The 21,595-nt window shown below is 40.0% G+C and overlaps 1 protein-coding gene across 2 annotated transcripts; it reads right to left on the reverse strand.

Annotated features, from left to right (window-relative positions):
- Positions 1–8,066: 8,066 nt before the first annotated feature.
- Positions 8,067–20,566, reverse strand: LOC127636233 (transcriptional activator MN1-like). Of its 2 annotated transcripts, XM_052116675.1 has the most exons (4): positions 20,063–20,566; positions 16,679–19,906; positions 11,405–11,465; positions 8,067–10,408 (listed from the first exon to the last, which is right to left on the reverse strand). In XM_052116675.1, the coding sequence occupies exons 2-3, from the start codon at positions 19,752–19,754 to the stop codon at positions 11,455–11,457; spliced, it is 3,087 nt and encodes a 1,028-aa protein (XP_051972635.1). In that variant the 5' UTR covers positions 19,755–19,906; positions 20,063–20,566; the 3' UTR covers positions 8,067–10,408; positions 11,405–11,454. The 2 variants fall into 2 exon arrangements, with proteins under 2 accessions (XP_051972635.1, XP_051972634.1); XM_052116674.1 differs by having other exon boundaries at positions 16,679–20,566.
- Between the last annotated feature and the right edge of the window lie 1,029 nt (positions 20,567–21,595).

A 21,595-nucleotide genomic window follows, 5' to 3' on the forward strand; every position in this document is an offset into this window, starting at 1 on the left:
AAACAATCAGACGTGTACACTTTCTAAGCGACCAGACTTACAATTTCACCTTACAAAATTGCATTGAAGGAGCCATATCTAGACACCAGATTATCATGGACATCTGGAAGCATGGCCAGGTCTAATGAGGGGCTAGTTCGAGTTTTTTGTGCCCACCAGAAATGTCTGACACCCCCTTACCTGTTCGGATGGCGAAACGACCAAGCACTCCCTTTCCCTTGTCAGATGGCAAAATGAGAGAACCTATTGCTCAGGATCTCATCCTATACTGGCCTAACTTGAAGGTGTACACTTTTCACTTGTAAACAACCACCTAGAACTGCCCTATAACACCCATGACCCTATATCATGGTGGTGAGTTTTACTTGGGCAAGCAATTATCTAATTTTTACAAATCTAGTATAAAATTCAACTGATATGCACCAACATGGTAAAATCGACATTCTGCTTCTGAACTTTCATGCACCCTGAAAACAACCAAATTCTGCTAAATTACTGACAGGCAGCAGCAACCCCCATCAGACATTCAATTTAAATGTGTTTACCTTTCCCTGTGGTGCTACTGATGCCGATTGCTCACACAACACACTGAGATGCACTTCTATCAGGAAGACTCGTAGACTTGAGTGAGATTTAAGATGACATTTATTTGATGACTATAAAACAGAAAAGTAATGTCTCTCTTTGGCGTAAGCCCCGTCTGGCGGTCCGAAGAAGTTGTACTCGGAACCGTCATATCCTACCGGAGATAGGAGGCAGGGACGAGGAGCCTACCCCCGTGCAGGACTGGACTCAACAGGTGGTGGTGGGGTGGTGGAGGTTGCCGTGTTAGCACACTGAAACAGCAATGTGATAGATTGTGAGCAGACTTATAAACAATGGTGAACGTGATTCAGAGGTTGCATTTTAAGTTTAATATTACATTTTTACTTCATTGGCGGTAGGTTTAGGGCTGGGGGTTGGGTGTATGTGTAACGGGAGCCAGCTGGTATGTAATAGCTCCCCTGGCCTCAAGAGCCGCACTAGCGACTGACGCTAGAGGCAGTAGCCTATAGCCTCTTTGTTAGCATGCCCGCCTCCCATGCCTGTGTCATAATCAAATGAGTCAGCCCGTTAAATACAGTCTCCAGAGGGTTACTGTTTGTTATCGTGACAGCTTTGAAATGGTGAAAAGCACCATAGATTTGACAATAAATTGACTGGCTTCACATAATTAATGAACATGTTTAATGAAAAAAAAAAGAACAATCAAGTATTAAAGAAATGTGTTTCGAAAGTTGGTTTTAGCTAAATGTTCTTTAATGTATTCAAACCTGCTCAGGACACAATTATTTTTCCTTTATAATAACTGGAAATATTTCGTAATACAGTAGACTGAACAAGAAATGTTTCATTTTACAATCTATTGAAGTGGTAATATACTATAATTTGTAACATATGATCTATAGGTCATTAAATATCGTATTTAAGTTATATTGACACACATCATACAAGAATTTTGTAGGATTTCTACTCAGGCAGTGAATATAGTACTAAAAGTTCTATGAGCCAATAGAATTGCTAGGAATCACTATGACGTCAGATGTGGACCCATTTTCATGGGTGGACTCCAGCTTATGCCGGTTCGAATCTCGCTCTGAGCGGGTCGAGCAGGAACGGTTACATAGGGTTGCTAAAATATGCGCTTATATTGAATGTATTACATTGTTTACAACTAAAAATACCACTCTCTTCTTGCTCCACCCTGTCGACATTTCACCTCAAAACACTTCCAACTTCGGCCACAAGGGGCAGTATTTTGCATTTCGACAAGCACAGACCAATTTCAGTAGAACTTTCAACCTTTTGTTGCCAAATTCAGAGTGTACATATCAGTTATTTTACAACAACTTAAAATGTGTCTTATCCAACCCAATTTTAGACCCAGTATTATTCCATTCATAATGCGTTTTACAACACTAAAGGTGTTCTCCACCACAGCAACTTCTTACCAAAGCTAGACATAATAACCCTCTTGTGTAAAGATACATCTTGGAGCTGTTGAGGCATTGATAGCTTTGATTCTGTCCAAACAGTGTATAACTGCTTAGTTTTTCCTGTGCTAATCAAGGCTGAGGGAGCTGAAATGAGGCTCCGGTTACAGCGAAGGGCTGCCTGGCGGAGGAAACCGGTGGGAGGCCTTCACTTGGTGTGATGGGGGGAGTACCGCTCAGTGGGTCGCCAGCACAGCTGCTTTCTTAAGTCGATCACGGACCTCACCCCTCCCCACCACCCCCCAATCCTGACACACTGAGGCCTTCTCTGGAAGACAACGAGGGGTCAGCCAGCAGCTAAAGTTGTGGGGCTTAGAGGAATTGGAGGGAAAGGCAGTGAAAAAGAGGTGAAAAGAAAAAGCAGTATTGATGTTTCCACCCCTGAATCCCAAACCCATGTTGAGTCATAGGTACGGCAACCGACCAAGAGCCACAAGTCAAACTCAAAAAGGAGGAGGGGGTGCATCCAATCCACATCCATATGGTCTGGATCTGTGGTTCTCAACTGCTGGGTTCGAAACCCAGAAATGTGTAGCAGATCTGATCTGATTGGGTCACGAAAATGCAATGATAAAATGCAATTGGGATAGAAAAATAAATAGGGGTTGTTGATGCCTCTTTTAGGACATGGAGGAAAGTTATTATCTGATATAGTTTTGTATTCCCTTGAAAAAAGAATTGCATGCCCTAACAATAGTTTGCTTTCCCATGCAATTATTTGGGGTTCCCTTGTAATAATTTAACCTGGGTTTTACTTCAGTAACAAAATTTGGGGGGTTACTACGGTAACTATAGTTCAGCTATGGCTACTGTAGTAAACCCATGGTTAAGCCTAATGAAAATTAACCATGGTTTTACCATAGTAACCATTGTTTAACCATGGTTTTACCATAGTAACCATTGTTTAACCATGGTATTTGTAGTAAAACCATTGTAACCAAAAGATATTCATGACTGAAAAATGCAATAAATATCAACCATGTTTAATTTTATCCAAACCATGGTTTCTGCCCAAAAAAAAAAAAAAAAAAACAATTATATATATATATATATATATATATATATATATATACACACACACACTCACCTAAAGGATTATTAGGAACACCTGTTCAATTTCTCATTAATGCAATTATCTAATCAACCAATCACATGGCAGTTGCTTCAATGCATTTAGGGGTGTGGTCCTGGTCAAGACAATCTCCTGAACTCCAAACTGAATGTCAGAATGGGAAAGAAAGGTGATTTAAGCAATTTTGAGTGTGGCATGGTTGTTGGTGCCAGACGGGCCGGTCTGAGTATTTCACAATCTGCTGAGTTACTGGGATTTTCACGCACAACCATTTCTAGGGTTTACAAAGAATGGTGTGAAAAGGGAAAAACATCCAGTATGCGGCAGTCCTGTGGGCTGAAAATGCCTTGTTGATGCTAGAGGTCAGAGGAGAATGGGCTGACTGATTCAAGCTGATAGAAGAGCAACTTTGCCTGAAATAACCACTCGTTACAACCGAGGTATGCAGCAAAGCATTTGTGAAGCCACAACACGCACAACCTTGAGGCGGATGGGCTACAACAGCAGAAGACCCCACCGGGTACCACTCATCTCCACTACAAATAGGAAAAAGAGGCTACAATTTGCAAGAGCTCACCAAAATTGGACAGTTGAAGACTGGAAAAATGTTGCCTGGTCTGATGAGTCTCAATTTCTGTTGAGACATTCAGATGGTAGAGTCAGAATTTGGCGTAAACAGAATGAGAACATGGATCCATCATGCCTTGTTACCACTGTGCAGGCTGGTGGTGGTGGTGTAATGGTGTGGGGGATGTTTTCTTGGCACACTTTAGGCCCCTCAGTGCCAATTGGGCATCGTTTAAATGCCACGGCCTACCTGAGCATTTAAACGGGAGAACGGGAGCTTCGTGCCCTGGATGTGCATCCCACAAATCTCCATCAACTGCAAGATGCTATCCTATCAATATGGGCCAACATTTCTAAAGAATGCTTTCAGCACCTTGTTGAATCAATGCCACGTAGAATTAAGGCAGTTCTGAAGGCGAAAGGGGGTCAAACACAGTATTAGTATGTTCTTAATAATCCTTTAGGTGAGTGAATATTGCAAGGTAACCCAAAATAATTAGAAAAACGTATTTTGAGGGCACGGTAAACTATTTCACACAATAAATTCCCACCCTGTGATAATAATATGGTCATAAAAAATTGCATGCATAATAATTAGTAAAGAATGAGCTAAATGTGGTGTACAGTAGTTATTAGCATTTCACACCACAGAACAAGTCAGCGAGATCCACTGATCTGGATGATTAAATTGCTGGCACACTTTGCATGCACATATGTAGCCAATGTAAATGTTTCTTCCATGATCCGTTATATCTTCATTGACATTTACTGTCCTTACATTGATTGAGGACTTTATGTAACAATCAACCAATTACATCTTGAGGTTCCCCCCTCCCAACCATTCCAGGCTGTGGATAAGGCACAAGGGAAGTCTTTCCAACTCATCCAAAACCATTAAAGATAATAGAAACGTTAAGTCAATCCAAGCAGCCTCGACTGGCCCATGCCACTTGGTTACTTGGCCCACACAACTCAAACAAAGAGAAGTTTCAGGCAACCTGGGTTGAATCCACCCTAACAGAGGGAGAACCCCCCCAAGAATAATAAAAAGATTCTGAACTATTTGGAGAACAAGATATCCTCTCCATACCCCTTTCCACATCCTATCTTGGTAGCACTGAGAAAAAGACTTGTTCTTTTCAAGCTGCCTGCTTTTGGATGAGCTCTCCTTAAAAAGATACCAAAATCTTTGTTTATTCCCATTGTTCGGGGGGGTGGGGGTGGATTTTTCCTTTCTCTATGCTGATTTCCATCGGCTCTGCCCAGCTATTTAAGTGTGTATTGTGAAGGCTGACCTATGAAAAATTCAGACCCAAGCCAGTGTCCCTCCACCGTTGGGCTCCTTGGGGATCACTGGGCTCTGGGAGACTCTGCCATTTGCACACCAATTGCTGAATCCCTTTCTTTACACCAAGTTGGGCTCAGATACCCCTCCTCCTCCACTCTCTCGTTCACCAGCAGTCCCACCATGGTGTTCCTCTGTGAGGGGAGATGAATAGGAAAACCTGCTTTGGGACTGAATGAATGCGCAGACTGTCAGAGCTCTCAAAGGCCTGCAATTTTAGAGCCACTTGTGTTGCATATTAACATGTATGTGAGGACTAAACCATGTGGTCGCACTCTGGCAAACGCACGCACTGAGGAATGGCAAAACGATCGTCGCCTTAAACACATGAGAATATTGCATGTTTAAAGAGGTCGGATGATGTCGTGCTTGCTTCACATTGCAGAAGCATTCATAAAATGGCTAAATCTTGGATGCAAACAGATTGCACAACAAATTAAATAAGTTTTTGTTTTAATCACCGTAAGTGAGACGTGCAACACCAGTATGTCAAAAAGTCTGGACACACTTGACTGAATTTGTTTAGCTTGGTCTTAAAAACCTTTTGATTAAAAGACTAATGCTTAAATACCTGAAATTAGTTTTATAGGTAAATATAAATAGTGCTTGAGTGTACGAGTTACTTTACAAAACTACAAATTTAATTGACGAAATAAAAAAATCCTCAGGATTCACCTCATGAAGTTATGACGTATTAACTCGATTTTTTTTACCTTATTCAAAAAAATTGAGGAAAGCATTTGGCCGAAATATCTGTATTTATTCCCATGTTGAAAGATAATAACAGGACCTTGTCAAGAGGCATTTTCAGGGTGCAGATCTTCTCATTTATGGGAACGAGAGCACTTGAACTTACTGGGAGAGCGTGGTGACAACTTTTGTTGGGTCACAACATAAATCCCAAACTTCTATATGTGTTATTTCATTGTTTAAATGACTTGGTAAATAGTGATAATAAAGGATAAATCGGTGTGTTCATACTTTTGACTGGTAACCGAGCACAACCGGTTCCGGAAGTAAAAATCCCATTTGTTTTCTCCATAGACAAATTGATTTTTAAGGATAACTTAAAAACCCTTACAGAGAATCGTATCTTGAGCTCTGAGGTTGTTAATCAATGGTATATTCTATATAGCAATCACTCCAAGCTTTTATTAACTTTATTCTTTTAAAATTGTGTTTAATGGCAGAATTCCAGGTGAAAAACTACACCACCCATGATGCTGAAGGAAAAGGATCCACCAATCAGAGAATAGGAGTGAACAAAGTGCACCAAAAGTGCTCTGCAGTGACCGCCCACTTCCCTGACGCACTGTAAACGACGCAATCGAGTCGCTCTTCCTACACTCACACACTACTTACATATTCGTATATATCTGAATATTTGGAAATACATTTAAAATGATGTTTCAATACTTTAGCTATAATCAACAACTTTAAATCCATTATTTTTAATAATATTATATTCACAATGCGTTGGATGGGATTGTAGTTTAATGAGATTCCCTCATTAAAACATTAAGTACACGGTCATGTACCTTTTCCAAATACCTTTTAGTTTCACATCAATGTTTGTGATGTTGTGATTATCCTCAGAGCTGGTTGGTTTGGTTCATGACTTTATGAAATCCCTATGGAAAACATTTAAGGGAAAAAAACTTCTAGAACCAAGATGGCCGAATTTGTGGAAGGACACTTTAGTCATTATTATGCATAGTTTACCAATCAAATTTGAGCATTCTATACATAATAAAAAACAAATGTACACTTTTTAAGAATAAATCAGTTAAAATAAACTAAAAGACAAGTATGTTTGCGAGTTGTGTGCAAAGTTTTTTCCATGTGGTTGATGACAAAAAGATATCTGAAATAAAATTATTTTTTGTTAAATACTAAAAACAAAAGCAAACGTTTAGAAGCAGTCTTACAAGGACAATCAACAATAGTAAAAGCAGAGCTTTGCAGCCATCTCCAAATGGGAAAACTGTCTAACTGCAGCTCCAGTATATTGGAAAAACAAGAGCAAGAATGTGCAACACCGGCCAAAGAAAATGCACCTTCGGTCGAACTGCACTAGGACATTTTTCAGACTGCATTTCCTGTTAAAGATTCCATCTCTTAGACGGTGCGTCACTCTTGGGAATCAGAGTCACCATGGCTTGACTCCTCCATTGCACAAGACTAGAGCGAATGTATGAGTTGCGTGATACAAAGAACGTGTTTATGCAAAGACAAGAATATTTGCGAGATTTTAAGGGCACTTTTGTACAATAAATAAATCTGGTACCATGTTGGGTCGCCACTTGATGTCCAACATAAAATCATCTGCTTGAATTGTAATCAGCAAGTGTTGCGTTCGTTTGTGTGTGTATTTTCTTTTCTTCTAGGAATAAAGAGTTTTGGAAACTATGTGGATGATTTGCATACAAAATCATGATTATGAGTATGTTAAAACTTTCTATTGACATCATAGATTGAGTTCCACTATCAATAAGCAATAATGGACATAATAAATACCAAAGTAATCACGATCAATTCCTCAGAATTACTCTTGGGACTTTACTACCCATCCCGTCCAAACCAAGGGAGATTTGTAGTCGAGCATCTCACAAACAATCTCCTCATTTGACTTCAGATTTTTTTCTCTCTCTCTCTCTCTCTCTCCCAGTCTTTTTCAAAACTATTTTCCCACTGTTTAAGATTAGTTCAGAATAAACATAAAGACAGCATTTCTCAGGCAATCTCTCAAACCCAGTGCCCCCTAATCAAATAAAATTGGATGTAATCATACAGCAACCGCTTTTAAAACAATCCCGTCGCCATTTGAGAACTTCAAGTAGCAGTAGTCCCCAATATAGGGAGTAGAGAGAGTGCTAATTTAGGTTTTCTCTTGGGAAAAAAATGCACATTTCTGAAGATAAATATTTCATTAAATGACAGCGACTTTGCAAAGGTTACCTTACGAGAAACATGCTGGGATTTTGCAGTCAAATCAAGGAAAGCGTTGGAAAAGTGCATCATTTACAACATATTTATTGTTAATAACTGATTCATAATATACAGGTTATTTACAAAAAACTCTGCGGGCACAAATAATGTCACTTTAAGCATCGTGTATATCACAATAATGAGAGAAAAACGGAGAAAAAGAGGTAGAACGTGAAAACAACAGAGATGTGTCGAAGACCAAAAAATTGGTTGAAGACCCTTATTCTCTCTAGAAGAAACCCTATTTTCTTAAAAGGAAACTCTTCTGTCTGCAAGCATTGTCCTCGCTTGAATGGCCTGCCAATTCCGACTAAACATATTCACCGTTAGTTGGTTTAAAGGCAGAGGGAAGCTCAATATTTCAATGGAGGATTGGTAGAGAGGGAAAACCCAAGCAGAGGAGAGTTTCGACTTGAAACAATGGCATTCCGATGCTGGCCAGGCGGGTCACAATGGGATGTTCTCAGGGTGAATATCACATTTCCAAAAACAGTAGGGAGAGGAGAGAACCCCCCACTGGCCTTTCAAAGTCAAAAGGTTGACCCACCACAGACATGGAGAGCCTGGTGCTGAAGACCTCGGAGAGAATGGGAAGCTTTATAACACATCTCGTGTGAATGAATTCAGACTTATTGGACAACGGCACACTGTCGGATTTCTCTCGTCCATTTTAATTACGATAACAAGAGAGAAAAGAACAAAAATGGCAATGACGCAACCAAAAAAAAGCGTATTAAAGGAACAAAAGTTCTCTCTTTATTTACTCACCCCTATGCCGTTCCAAACCAGTATGCCCCATGTTTTCCCGTGGAACGGAAAAGCGTAACAATGTAATTTTTTTGTCCAATTCTTGTCATAAAAATCTCCAAAAAGAAGAAGAAAAAAATCACCTGTTAAAGCACCAGAAAAATAGCTCAAGTGACTTATATATTCCAAGTCTTCTGAAGATATACGCTAGCTTTGTTTGAGAAACAGAAAGATATTAAAGTTAGTATTCGCTGATATTCTCACATGTGTAGTAACCGAACCAGTAAATTGAGGTGAAAATAATTTTTCTCACACAAAGCTACTACATGATTTCAGAAGCCACCGATTAATAGGTATTAAGTCATGTAGACTATATGTTTATTGCGCTTTTTTGGCGTTTTTGTTTTTATGAGGGCGGTTCATGAAACATGTCAAGAAAACGTCCCGGACATTTTTATCCTCAAACCTCAATACAAAAAAAAAAAGAGGATTATGCACTTATTTTGCATAACGAAATCGAAGCCGACATTCAAACCATTAAGATTTTTTTGCATTGTAACATTATATTCAGAGCACTCGACACTTTACTTTTACTAATATCTTTGATTTTAATGATGATTCTGTTGTACTAAGATTTTTTTTTTTTTATTGAAATTAGCCTAAAATGTAAAGCCAGTCCAAAGTGACTACAACTATGACATATGCATACTTCAGAATTTATATAATTGTATTTCTTTTAATTTGCGTTGAGAATTAAGGGGGAAAATAAATGTCATAATGTAAAAACATTGATGGCCCTAAAAGTAAGTCTTCATTTTCTTTATGCAAATTCGAAAAAGTAAAATAAGACATTTTCTTGACATGTTTGGTGATAATCACCCATGAACTATCATCGAATGCCCAGAACTGCTTAAAGATTCTTTAAAAATTGTCCATTTCTGTTCCACTCGGGAAAAAACAATAGCATACAAGTACAGGAGAATGAGTAAACAACGGCTGAATTTTCTATTTTGCGGGAACTGTCTCTTTAAATGTTGACTAGGGGTGGGGGGAGGGGGGTTCGCATCTATCCATCAATAGAAGACTCCTGAAATGTTCTGACACAAATAAAGGAGCTTCGTAGAACAAACAAAGACAATAAATATTTACAGAGAGAGCAGCACAATCTTGTTAACGAAACTAACCCTCAATTGGAAGTCTTAAAAAAAATGAGGTAATCCAAACAAAAATGGAAAACCCAGCTTTAAAAAATAAAAGCAATTGAGCCTAGCTGTCCAAAATTCCAGTTTGGTGTGCTTGTGCATTTCCTGTATTCCATTGTGTCGTCGTCTCCTGTGAATCCAAAGAGATTTTGTTGGCACAAAGACTCTCTGGACACCCAGAATGCTTTGTGGTTTCTCTGGTGCTAGACAAAGAAGAGTATCCAATTACTGGTGGAAAACACCAAGCCAACCATCATCCTTACAGTTTCAGAAAGCAGCCAGCAAGGTCTCAAAGTGGTTTAGAGTTGTTCTGGGTGACTTAAGAGTCACATCTGGAAGCGAGAGAAGCAGAGGGGCCCCTCCATCCCCCCCACCTCGTATCCCGAGACTCCGGGCTCCACGTTTGGCTTCCTTGAGGTCCCAAACACACCCCCGCAGCGAGATCATGCAGCACCTGTGGAGAGCGCACACAGAGACGCAACACATGTCAGTCATTCTGTCGCCATGGAATCACCGCAGACAAGTCCCAGAAATAGCAACGGGTGTCGTCGCACTCACAGGGTGGAATCATTTGGCGAGACAGATGGCGATGTCTACTGCTCATTCCGAGAAAATCATGTAAGTCAGTACCGATAATAGAGTGCAACGGTGACTGCCCACTTTTTCAGCAGCTTTAGTTCCCAAAGTAATTTTCCCATTAATTTTTTCCCATTGGGATTTTTTCTACGTCATTTAACAAATGTTTTAGTTAATAATGAACATCATTATGAGCTTTGATTGGAAGTAAAAATAGAAAACAAAATGTAACAATCTGAGAAAGACACAAGGTACAAGACTGTGCACTCAAATCTACTTAGTAAATGAGTCAAAAACAGGTACATTTTTGATGTATAAAACACATGTAAAACACAATGGTGGCGTAGTCGGCTAAAGCACATAACTGGTAATCAGAAGGTTGCTGGTTTGATCCCCACAGCCACCACCATTGTGTCCTTGAGCAAGGCACTTAACTCCAGGTTGCTCCGGGGGGATTGTCCCTGTAAGGGCACTGTAAGTCGCTTTGGATAAAAGCATCTGATAAATGCATAAATATGAAGTAGTTTGAGAGAGGGCAGTCGCTGCTGAGCTCATTGCTGAGTTTCCATAGTAACAGCGACTTCTCCAATTGGTCAATATCACTTTAGAATTATTGGTAGTGTAGTTCTTCACAAGGGTTATGGCTATTAAATAAAACAAATTGAAAATAAAGTTGAAATCATACTGACTTGTGGCTTCTACAGAAGCATGTAACACTATAACATACTATCTTGGATTGTAAGAATGTCCTGAAAAGTTTATTCGCTTTTCTATGAGGAAAATTTATGAGATTTTTACTTTCGAAAGCCGACTGTTGCACTCTTCCGACTTGGCCTACGATGACTGATAAATCCGATTTTCCTTATCGTCTTACCTTTTTAGTGATACACTAAGGAGCCACAGATGGCCGTCTGAGGAGCGCTCCTACCCATGTCCTGCGAGGAGATACGAGAGAACAAAAAAAGCATACTTGTTACGGTTTGAACATTCATTTTAAGGAATAGTCCACCACAAAATGAAAGAGAATGGGGCTGTTAAGCTCCAAAATGACAACAAAAGCAGCACAATAAAAGTGGTCCATATGACTCATTCGCAGTCTGTTTTCTGAAACCACATGACAGAAACTTTAAGATGTTATTTGCTAAAAACTTCACCCAATTGTAAGGCTTCCAAGGACTTGGAATATAACACGTTATATGGAGAAATTTCATTCAAAGGAATATTTTGGGTTTAATTCAAGTGAAGCTCAATCAACAGCATTTGTGGTATAATGTTAATTACCTCAAAAGAATTATTCAGACTCGTCTGTCCATTTTTATATTTATTTATATTTTTTAAAGCAAAAATCTGGGTTACGGTGAGGCACCTACAATGGAAGACGATGGGGCCAATTTGTAAACATTAAAATACAAATTTTTTCAAAAGTATAGCCACATGACATAATGTGTGTTCACATGATTTTAGTGTGATACTTTTCTGCGTAAAATCATATATATATAATTTTACAACTTCGTTGCCATGACGACATATCAACCCCTTAGTAAACCCTTAAAGGACTGTAAAATGACGATATAAACAACTTTACAGCTCAAATAATACATGAGTTTTAACAGAAGAATGAATGCAAGTGCTTTTATAAAATTAAAAGCTTCACATTTCTGCCTTTAAACCCTCCAAAAATTGGCCCCATTGACTTCCATTGTGTCTCACTGTCTACTCGATGTTTTCCTTTATTTAAAGAAAAGGAGGGACGTGTCGAAATCATTTATTGTGCTTATCACCAGTGTCGATTGAGCTTAACGTGTATTGAACTCCTTCAATGATACTTTTATGGTGCATATATTGTAATTTTGGTGCTTGACAGCCCCAGTCCCCATTCACTTTCATTATATGGAAAAGAACGTCTTGGATTTTCTTACAAAGTTCACCTTTTTTGTTCTACTGAAAAAAGAAACTCATATGGGTTTGGAATGCCCTGAGATTAACTAATCGATGACAGAATGTTAATTTTTTGGGTGAGCTATGCCTTAAAACTCACATCTTGCAAATCATCTCGACAGTGCAGACTTCATTACTCAAATGCTGGGATGGTGTCCATATCATTGTTAAGCGGCTATATTCCAAGTCTCTAAACGCGAGCCAATAGAACTGCAGGGGACGCAGCGTGTGCCTCCCCACATAAGAGCATGGAAATAGCTTGGCATGACGTTCTCTTTTACATAAACTAGTCCCTCTAGAACATGTTTTTATATGCTGTTATATAGTTTGAATTTCCACTGACAAATTAGAACGAAATTATTATAAAATATTTTAAAGAGCGCACGGGAGCGGGGTCAAGGGATATGAAAGAGCTTTTCACAGTTTTCGAAGGCCCAAAGCACTGAAGGAGTTTCACATCAGAACCCTGGGGCCGTTCCCCCCACCTCCACTGCCACGGACAGGGCCTGCCTTCATGAGTGCCGGGCCTGGAGCTAGGAGAGGGGAAGGACTGGGAAATCGGGCCAGCTGAGAGGCCCCGTCTGGATGGTTGACTGCTCTGTCTGGCTCTTAGACATGTTCTCTTGGCCAGCGCAACACATGCACTAAAGCATACGCATGGAAAAGCAACACCCCATATGCCGTCCACAGACGAGCTCTCAGTTTTGCCTGGTCATTTACAAATGAGGGGGAGAAGTTGTTGGTTTATGTTTCTGTGGGTGGGGTTGCTAAGAAGGAACATTAATGATCACAGAGACACGTATGAAAACAACAACACATGAGGTGACACGGAAAATGTACATCTTGGCTCGGTGCTTGAGGGATGACCTATCAGTAATGGTTCTGCTCCTTTAAAAACAAGGCTCATTACACACTAATGCAGTTTTTAATAGTGTTGAGAGTCGTTCACTAAAAGTAGCAATGCTAGTAACTTAACTTCAATTTATAGCTCCACTATTTTCAAACTTTCCCAGCGGCGAGCTACATTTTTAACGAGTATCGCTGTAGCAACACAAAACGTTACATTTGTCACCTTGAATTGTGAAGGCTGCAATGGAGTCGAGGAATCAAACGTGCATTTAAATCACTTAAACATTGAAGTGAATCTTTCGCTAAGTTGACGTACTTGAACCGACTGAAAGAAATGATTCAGTTCTATTCTGCGTTGAGAACACGATTCGTTTTAGTGAGACGGTTCAATTTAAACGATTCACTTGAACCCTGCGTACCCTCAATTTGGCAATAGGTCACTTTCTCTTTTTGAAGCAAAACATTTAGTTCACTGCTGCTGTTTCAACTCTAATGTGCTTTCTAGTTTTATTCGTTTAGATGTAGCATGCATGCACAGTGTATGTTCAATTTAAAGTTGTCGTCAATGTCCAATGACAAAATGTTCATCTTTGGGAAAGCCATTCCTTAATGTTAATCATGTAGCGATTATGCACAAAGCAAAGGCTTTGGTTTTGCTGATGCATCTTTGGTGGTACAGGCCTGTCCTTTGACAAAATTCAAAAAAGGAATTTAATACATGCCAAGACAAGCAAGACAAGATCATGTTTTTTTTTGTACCCTGACATTCCTCATGGAAAAATGCTGTGTACCACGCGGACACGAGAAGACACTAATTAATTCTGCTCTGCAAACAAACACCCATTAAAAGACGTGGATTTGTGTGAACTGCTCACTGACAAATTGCTATCAATCATGTAAGCCAGAGTGATTAGTTATTACATTTACTACATTTAATTATAAAGAGCCCACACTTTATGTAAATAGTGACTATAACCATAACAGATAAATAATAAGTCACGTTTTATTGCACGTCTGCACTGATGTCACATTAAGAGATAATGCATTAAGCTGTCTGCATTATGAGGGAGCGTTCAAAGATAACAATGCTTTTTATACAAGATATGCAAGTTACACAGAGTTTGGAGTGTACACTGTTTGCAGATTTTTTCAAAGAGCTACTGAGATATGCCGCTTATTTGAAAAATGGGGAAACGTTCAAAGATATGGAAGTTTGGAAAGGACCTGCAAGTTACACTGAGTTTTGAGCAAACAATGTTTGCAGATTTTTTCCACCCAGATATCAAGCCCTCTTTTCTTTTCACATCAATAGCGTCCCTTACTCACAAAATGCATCTTTATACCTGTGTTCTCAGCTTGTTTCTAGAGTGTTGTTTTGAGTCGGTTTTCCCAGGAGGCCACTGTATCGTCTCCTTGTTTTTCTGTCTGTCCCGGCCTATAGTGTTTATTCTCAAAGCCACAAAGCTGTCGGAATATCCGACAGCCCCCGTTTGAGAAATTACATCTGACATCCTTCTCTATTTATTAGATAAAACAGTAAAAAACACACTCTGAGTTGGCGTTAGCTATGACTTTCTGATGTGCAAGCTTGCTCTCAACCGGACTGCCTTCTGATAACAGCCTTGATGCTGCAAAATCTATTCTACATTTGTTCAAGGTGCATTTAATAATACCTTTTTTAAATATTATTATTGCAAAGTTATATACAGCAAAAATATCTAGCAGTCTCTTCAAGCGGTTAAATGACGGAATGTAAAACCACCATAAAAAAATTTAGATATAAAAATCAAATAATAACAAATTATGAGATAAAACTGCATCTCTCTCTCTCTCTCAAAACAGCAAAGAAAAAAAATGCACAAAACCCAATGTGCACAGAGAGAAAGCTACTGCATTTAATAAAAAAAACAACTAAAATAATAATAATGAAAAAAAAAAACAATAAGAAAATTACAAAGGAACTCAATACCCCAGGCAGATGGAAAAAAAAGAAAATATTTGTGGTCTCTGTGCTGTATGTGTGTGTGTGAGTGAGAGAGAGAGAGGGCTCCATTTCAAAGCTTTTGGATGTTTAAAATAAACCTTGAGATATCAAGTATATATATATATATATATATATATATATATATATATATATATATATATATATATATATATATATATATTATTAGGCTAATAAGACAATAATTCATACTCGTTCGCTCGCTCAACTCTAACCTAAACATTCCCTAAAAAAAAAAAAAAAGAGAAAAAAAAATCAAATGTCCCTTTATGATTGTGACGCCACACATATCAATTTATGACATATCTGATATCTGGTTTACTGAAAGAAGCGCGAGGTGACAAGTCAAATTAATTCTGAGGTAAAAGCGCGCCAAAATCTAGCCACGCGCGTGATATGTGTTTAACCTTCGCGCTGCGCCGTTATCAGCCTCACGGGTTCATAGCGAGATTTCGAGCTCATACGTGTTTATTTAGTCAAATTAATCGCAAACTTGGCTGCATTAACCTCCTAATATGACGTTTGTTTCCAAAATAACAAAGAACTGGAGCTGTGTGTCTGTATGACCTACTATATTATACTGCTGACAATATATCTAAACGGCCGTGTAAAGTTTCCAGTAAATCGTTTGATACAGAAAACCAGAGGTAAAAATACCAGGAACCGATTAAAGACTACAGAAAAGTGAATATCTTTCTGCTACCTAAAATTAGGCTACGTTTGGGTAAATTGTTGTAATTCAACATTGTATAGTTACTTACATGTCTTGTGTTGAATTCAACCATGTCAGAAATATGAATAATATTATTAATAATATAGTAATACCATATTACAACATGAACTGTGGTTTTTATTGCCAATAATTACAGTCAAATGTACAAAGTCAACAAAAACGTCACAGTTATTCAACTGGGTCAGTAAATCCAATAATAAATCATTAAAACTAATAACAATGGATTTAATACAAAATAATTACATTTAGGCTACAATCCTAAAATAGACTAATATATATATATATATATATATATATATATATATATATATAACTTTTATTTTTTTAATAACAAACTGACCTTTTTTCCCCCAAATTACAGTGCCAAACAATCTCAGAGCAAATTTTCACTGCTGTCAATAGGTTAGTAATTGTTTTGCATCCTGTTTTCTATCAGCTCAAGACAGAGTGTTTTAAAGAGTGCTAATTAAAGCTCACTTCAGGGTGACAGATTAATTGTAAATGGGTCCCTTTGCCTGAGGTTAAGCTACCTATGGTTGTTCATTATTCAACCATTAAGCCATCAAAGTAAACTCAACAGTCCATAAAAACAGCAATTCATCATGCTCACAGTCAATGAAGTTTACCTTCTTTGTTGTCACTTTGGCCTCGTGCTCGATCCCAGAATCCCAGGCACTTGTCATTAACGGGCTCCTCTATCAGAGCCTTGTTGCCAGGGACATACCAGGTGGCATGCTGCTCTGTCATGAGAGTGTCAAGGTCAGTGGTATTCACAGAGCCCTTCCCTGCAACCAGGCTTGAATTGGTCAGGGCGCATTCCCCGTTTAGTCCACTCTGGCAGTTGGCATTTTTGCCCATTTTCCCTCCCAGTGGCTGGTCCTCAGAGATGCTGAACTGCTGTCTTTGCAGCTGGATCTGAGCCTGCAAAATCTCCAGAGGATGGACCTCATCCTGCCCTGTGCTGCTCAATGGCGTTCGCACCTGTTCCATGCACGGAGCGTCACCATAGCAGGCCCTGTTTTCAGAATTACACATCATGCCAGCTCTGCAAGGTCGTGCGTCCTCGTTGTTGTAGTTAGGGCTGGCTTCTTCCAAATAATCCATGCATGGTGAAACGCCATCCGACTTGCCCACACTTTGAATTCCGCTGTCCATCGAGGTCGCAAGGTCAGGTTTTCCGAAGGAAGGGGAGACCAGGGGCCTCTCTGGAGTTTTACCTCTGCTCTCCATGCCCATGCTCAAAGTGGAACTTTGCTGACTTGGACTGACAACAGGGTTACAAGGGGGTGAGAAGTTTCCGGGACTTATGTGCCCGCTATCGCGTCTCTTCTTCCCCCTTCCTTTGCTGTTGCCTGTTGCCATTTTCCCCTCACATCCAGACTCCATGTTGTTGTTTGGGGAAAGGGTGCTCGCTTCCCTTTTCGCCATCTGGCCAATACCACTTTGACCTGAAGTTGTATTGTTGTTATTCCCAGAGCAAGGCGTTTGACTATTCTGAGAAGCATTGCTCTGGAAATACTCTGCCCCTGGGCCGCAAGCTCCGCTAGTGCCACTACTATTTATGTCCTGCTCAACCTGACCTGCTTTGCGTTTGGCCTCATTTGGACTTTTCTTATTAAAAGTCACATTGAGGTTCGGGGCCCCAAGGCTGGCAATCATATTTTGGCAGGCCGTGGAAAGAGCTGCCAGACAGCTTTGGCCAAACACACTGTCTTTTGTATTGGCTTTGTTCAAATTCCCCAAAGAGAGGGCCCCAAGCTTATTGACTGACAGGTGCTGGCTGGAGAGGTATTCAGGATGGGGGGGATAGTTCCCCGGAGAGTTGCTGAATCCTGGAGGATTGCTTTGGGGGGCCCCCTGCTGATTCTGCCCTCCAGGAGGGAAACTATGCTGCCTCCTCATATCAATTCCTCCAAATTCAGCCGGCCTTCTATCCATGGGTGTGCCCGACTGCATGTTTCCCTCATCAGGAGACTGCATCTGCAGAGAATTGCTGACATTATTTTCAAAAGGATGATGCGCTCCTGGAGAATTCAAAGACTGCATGTCCATGCCTGTGACGCCTTGTCTAAAAATAATATTATGTCCGTTTTCTGTCTGCTCTAAGGCATGAGTGTTTGTTTCCCTACAGTGCTGCTGCGGCTCTGGAAACCATGAGTTTTCTTGAGGTAGATGGGGACTGTCAAATTTTCCATGAAAATTGTGCTTTTTCTCAAAATTTGACTGAGGCACGCTACCCAGAGGCCCTCTACAACCCATACCGTTTGATGTAACATCCCCGTGGAGGCTTAAATGCTGCAGGTCGGGTTGCCTCAATCTCTGCTGCTGGCTCCTGGATGCCATTTGTTTGATCATCATCGCAGCATTTTGCCGCCGCTGTAGCGGCTGTTGTTGTTGCTGTGGGCTGGAGCTCAGAGGTAGGGGGCCTGATGGAAACCCATCCATCACATGAGATGTGAAGTCCCCCATGGGAGAGGGGAAAGCGGAGGGGGAGAGATGGTTATCGAGACCGGTACGATTATGTAAACTGTTACTTAGGGGGCTGCAGCTCTCTCCAGCAGAGCCATCTGGGAGATCAAACCGTGGCCTTTTTGCCATATTCAAATAGGGCATTGAGCTAAGGTGAGGGTGGTGAGGGGCCTGAGGGGCATCAAATACTGGTTCCCCAAAGGGATGCATGTTGTGGCTGTTCAGTCTATGTATGGGTCGTTCCAAATGACTATGCTGAACGTGGGCCATTGGGCCACCACCTTGAATGTCTGTATTGTTCGGTACATAGTCCGGAGTGTGATAAAACCGAGGAAGGGCGGGGGAACCAGGGTTCTGTCTATCAACAGGTCCGGCTCTTTGCTGCACCATGAGGTGGTGTCTAGCGTTAACCCCTGGATCCATTTTCCCCCTATTTCCAAATCTGTCTGAAAACACATTTTGCTGAGGTAGCTGTTGGTCGACTTTCGAGCCACCCATCATGGGCCCTCGGGAACCATTTCGATTGCAAGTGGAAAAAGGGCCCCCGACCACTTGGTTCCCTGTGTCACAATAGGAGAGCTTGGGCTCTGAGGAGTCCACAGTAGAGAAACCCATCATATCAAAATTCCCTGATAGAGGATCACAGGGAAAACAATGCTCTGATCCACCCATCCTACCCTGAGGGAAGAGCCTGTAATGTTCAAGTCTGTGAGTTTCAGGTGAGGAGGAGGGCAGGCCGTGGAACGCCGCTGCACGGTTAGGCGACTGATCTAGAGGCAAACATGGAGCTGGAACTGCGTTGTTACCGTTAGGGTGTCCGTGAGGTTGAAAATCAGGCATTGTGGCCATTCTTTGTTGCTGCGGCTGCGCCTCTGTGAGCTGCTGACCAAATCCTGCTTCAAACATGTGCGGGTGACCTGCATTGGTGCCGTTAAAGCCCATGTGTCTTTCCCCATGCAGGCAGGAGGGCACATTGTCCTGGTACAGATGTGAATGCTGCTCGTGGTTAGGCGGTTGATGGTTGAACGGTCCTTGCATGTGGAGTTGATGTTGCGGCTGAACTCCCATACTGAGCATATCCCCATGGCCATGAGTCTGGAATCCATATTGGGCTCTATTCGAGATGAAGTTGTGTCCCGGCATGGGGGATTCATTTAGGGGGCCCATCATCGGCTCCACAGCCACTGACGGCCCTTTCATATGGAATCCCGCACTATTATAATTAGAGTTCATTTTTAATTTCCACTGGACTTAAATTCCTTTGTTTGATTGCAGCAATGAGTTAAAAAATCTAATTAAAACAAACAATCCTTTGCAAAAATCCACTCCATTTTCGATGCTTGGACTCAATCATTTTTTTCTTTTGTGTCTCTCAGGGGTCCATGCTAAGAGCCAATTTAAAAATGTAAATTACTATACATTTATAACAACATTCCTAGCAAAAAGTAAAGTATTTCATGTCACGTGCATGCATGATAATGCTGCATTAATAGTTAATGATGTGAAAGTAAGATATCTCAAGAGCCATTCATTGGAAATACCTCAATTCCACCATAAAAACGCACAGCATTTAATCCACGAGGCATGGGAATATGAATGTACTCTTTGAGGAACGATTCTGTTAAACGCACATGTTACAAAAATCCTCGTTGACATTATTGTTCGATGCGTAACGTTTCCAAATCCAAACGAGCGCATAAAGGAGCTTGTCCGATGTTCGTATTTCCAATGCAATGCGCTCAATAATTTTTCTGAATAATAAAAACAAACTCTGATGCAATCAAAAAAGCAAATAAATGTAAGGTCCACTAGAGAGAACTTTGCGCGTCCGTTCAGTCCTATGAGAGCGTAGAATGTGCGCGCGCGTCTTATAACCTGGAGAGCCCAGGATCCCTTTTGTTGTCACAGTATGATACGCGCTCTCTAAAGAAATTAAACGCCCTTTTCTTGGATAATGTCCGTGCAGTCCACGCTATTTCATCCAATGGTTCAGGCTCCAGAAGGGTTTTCTCATTTCTGCTCGTGCAGGATGTGTTGACCCCTGGCTGTCGGCAACAAGTTTGACATTCCCTCATTTGTTACAGCGCTGATTTCTCACCAATGCCGACACAGGGACACATGCGCAGAGGGCGGAGTGTCCTGCACCGGGGGCTGGGTCTGACGCACAGATATAGGAATTTTATTTAAGGAAGTCTAAAAGAGATAAAGTTGAAGATATTACACACAATTAAACATATATTAAACATAAATATATATAGCAGTTAAATACAATAGATAAACAAAGCTGAAATATCTTTTTTAATGATGTTTCATTATTTTACATGTAAAAAAAAAGGCTTCTTATTTGCACTAATGCATGGATATGATCACAATTCAAAATATAATAATTTATAAATATAAACAGATACAAATAATGAACATAAGAAACAAAAACGTTCTAATCTTCAACGATATTTACCTTTTTCATGAGCTCTCAATTTTCTTATTTTCACTGGGATCTAAATATTTAACTGAATAAACATTGAATTTCCAATAGTTTCATCTTCTGAGTTTTCTACGCCTATGTGAAACATTATCCAGATATCTAATTTACACATTTCATTATATAATTTCAGTTCTAACTAATTTATCAGCATAAAGGGGTAAAACTTAGACAAAACACGTCAATGTCTAAATCTAATCATATTCAGTTCTTTCATATGCAAAACAGATGATCTATATTTATTATGTACCCAGAGATACTTTAGTGAATATGCTGCAGTTAATTAGAAAATTAGTACATGCATGAAAAAAAGCTTCATTTTCAAGCTGTGACAAATGACAGCCAGAGATAATTAATCCATTTTCTATAGGGTTCATTTGCTGTAACTGGTGATTGTGATTTATCTTTAGAACTCATTATTGCATGGGTCATATAGTTTATCTTTGGTGGTAAAGCATTCAATTCAATTACAATAAAACTAAACCTTTGTGCTGAAATATAAGCTGTCATCTGTTGATTGATATGTTTGTGAAATACCTAATAATTTCATAATAAATGCAAAAGACAGTTATTTTTGTTTCATCTAGTCACC

Source organism: Xyrauchen texanus, chromosome 43 (genome assembly GCF_025860055.1).
Source record: "Xyrauchen texanus isolate HMW12.3.18 chromosome 43, RBS_HiC_50CHRs, whole genome shotgun sequence".
Classification (NCBI taxonomy): Eukaryota; Metazoa; Chordata; class Actinopteri; order Cypriniformes; family Catostomidae; genus Xyrauchen; species Xyrauchen texanus.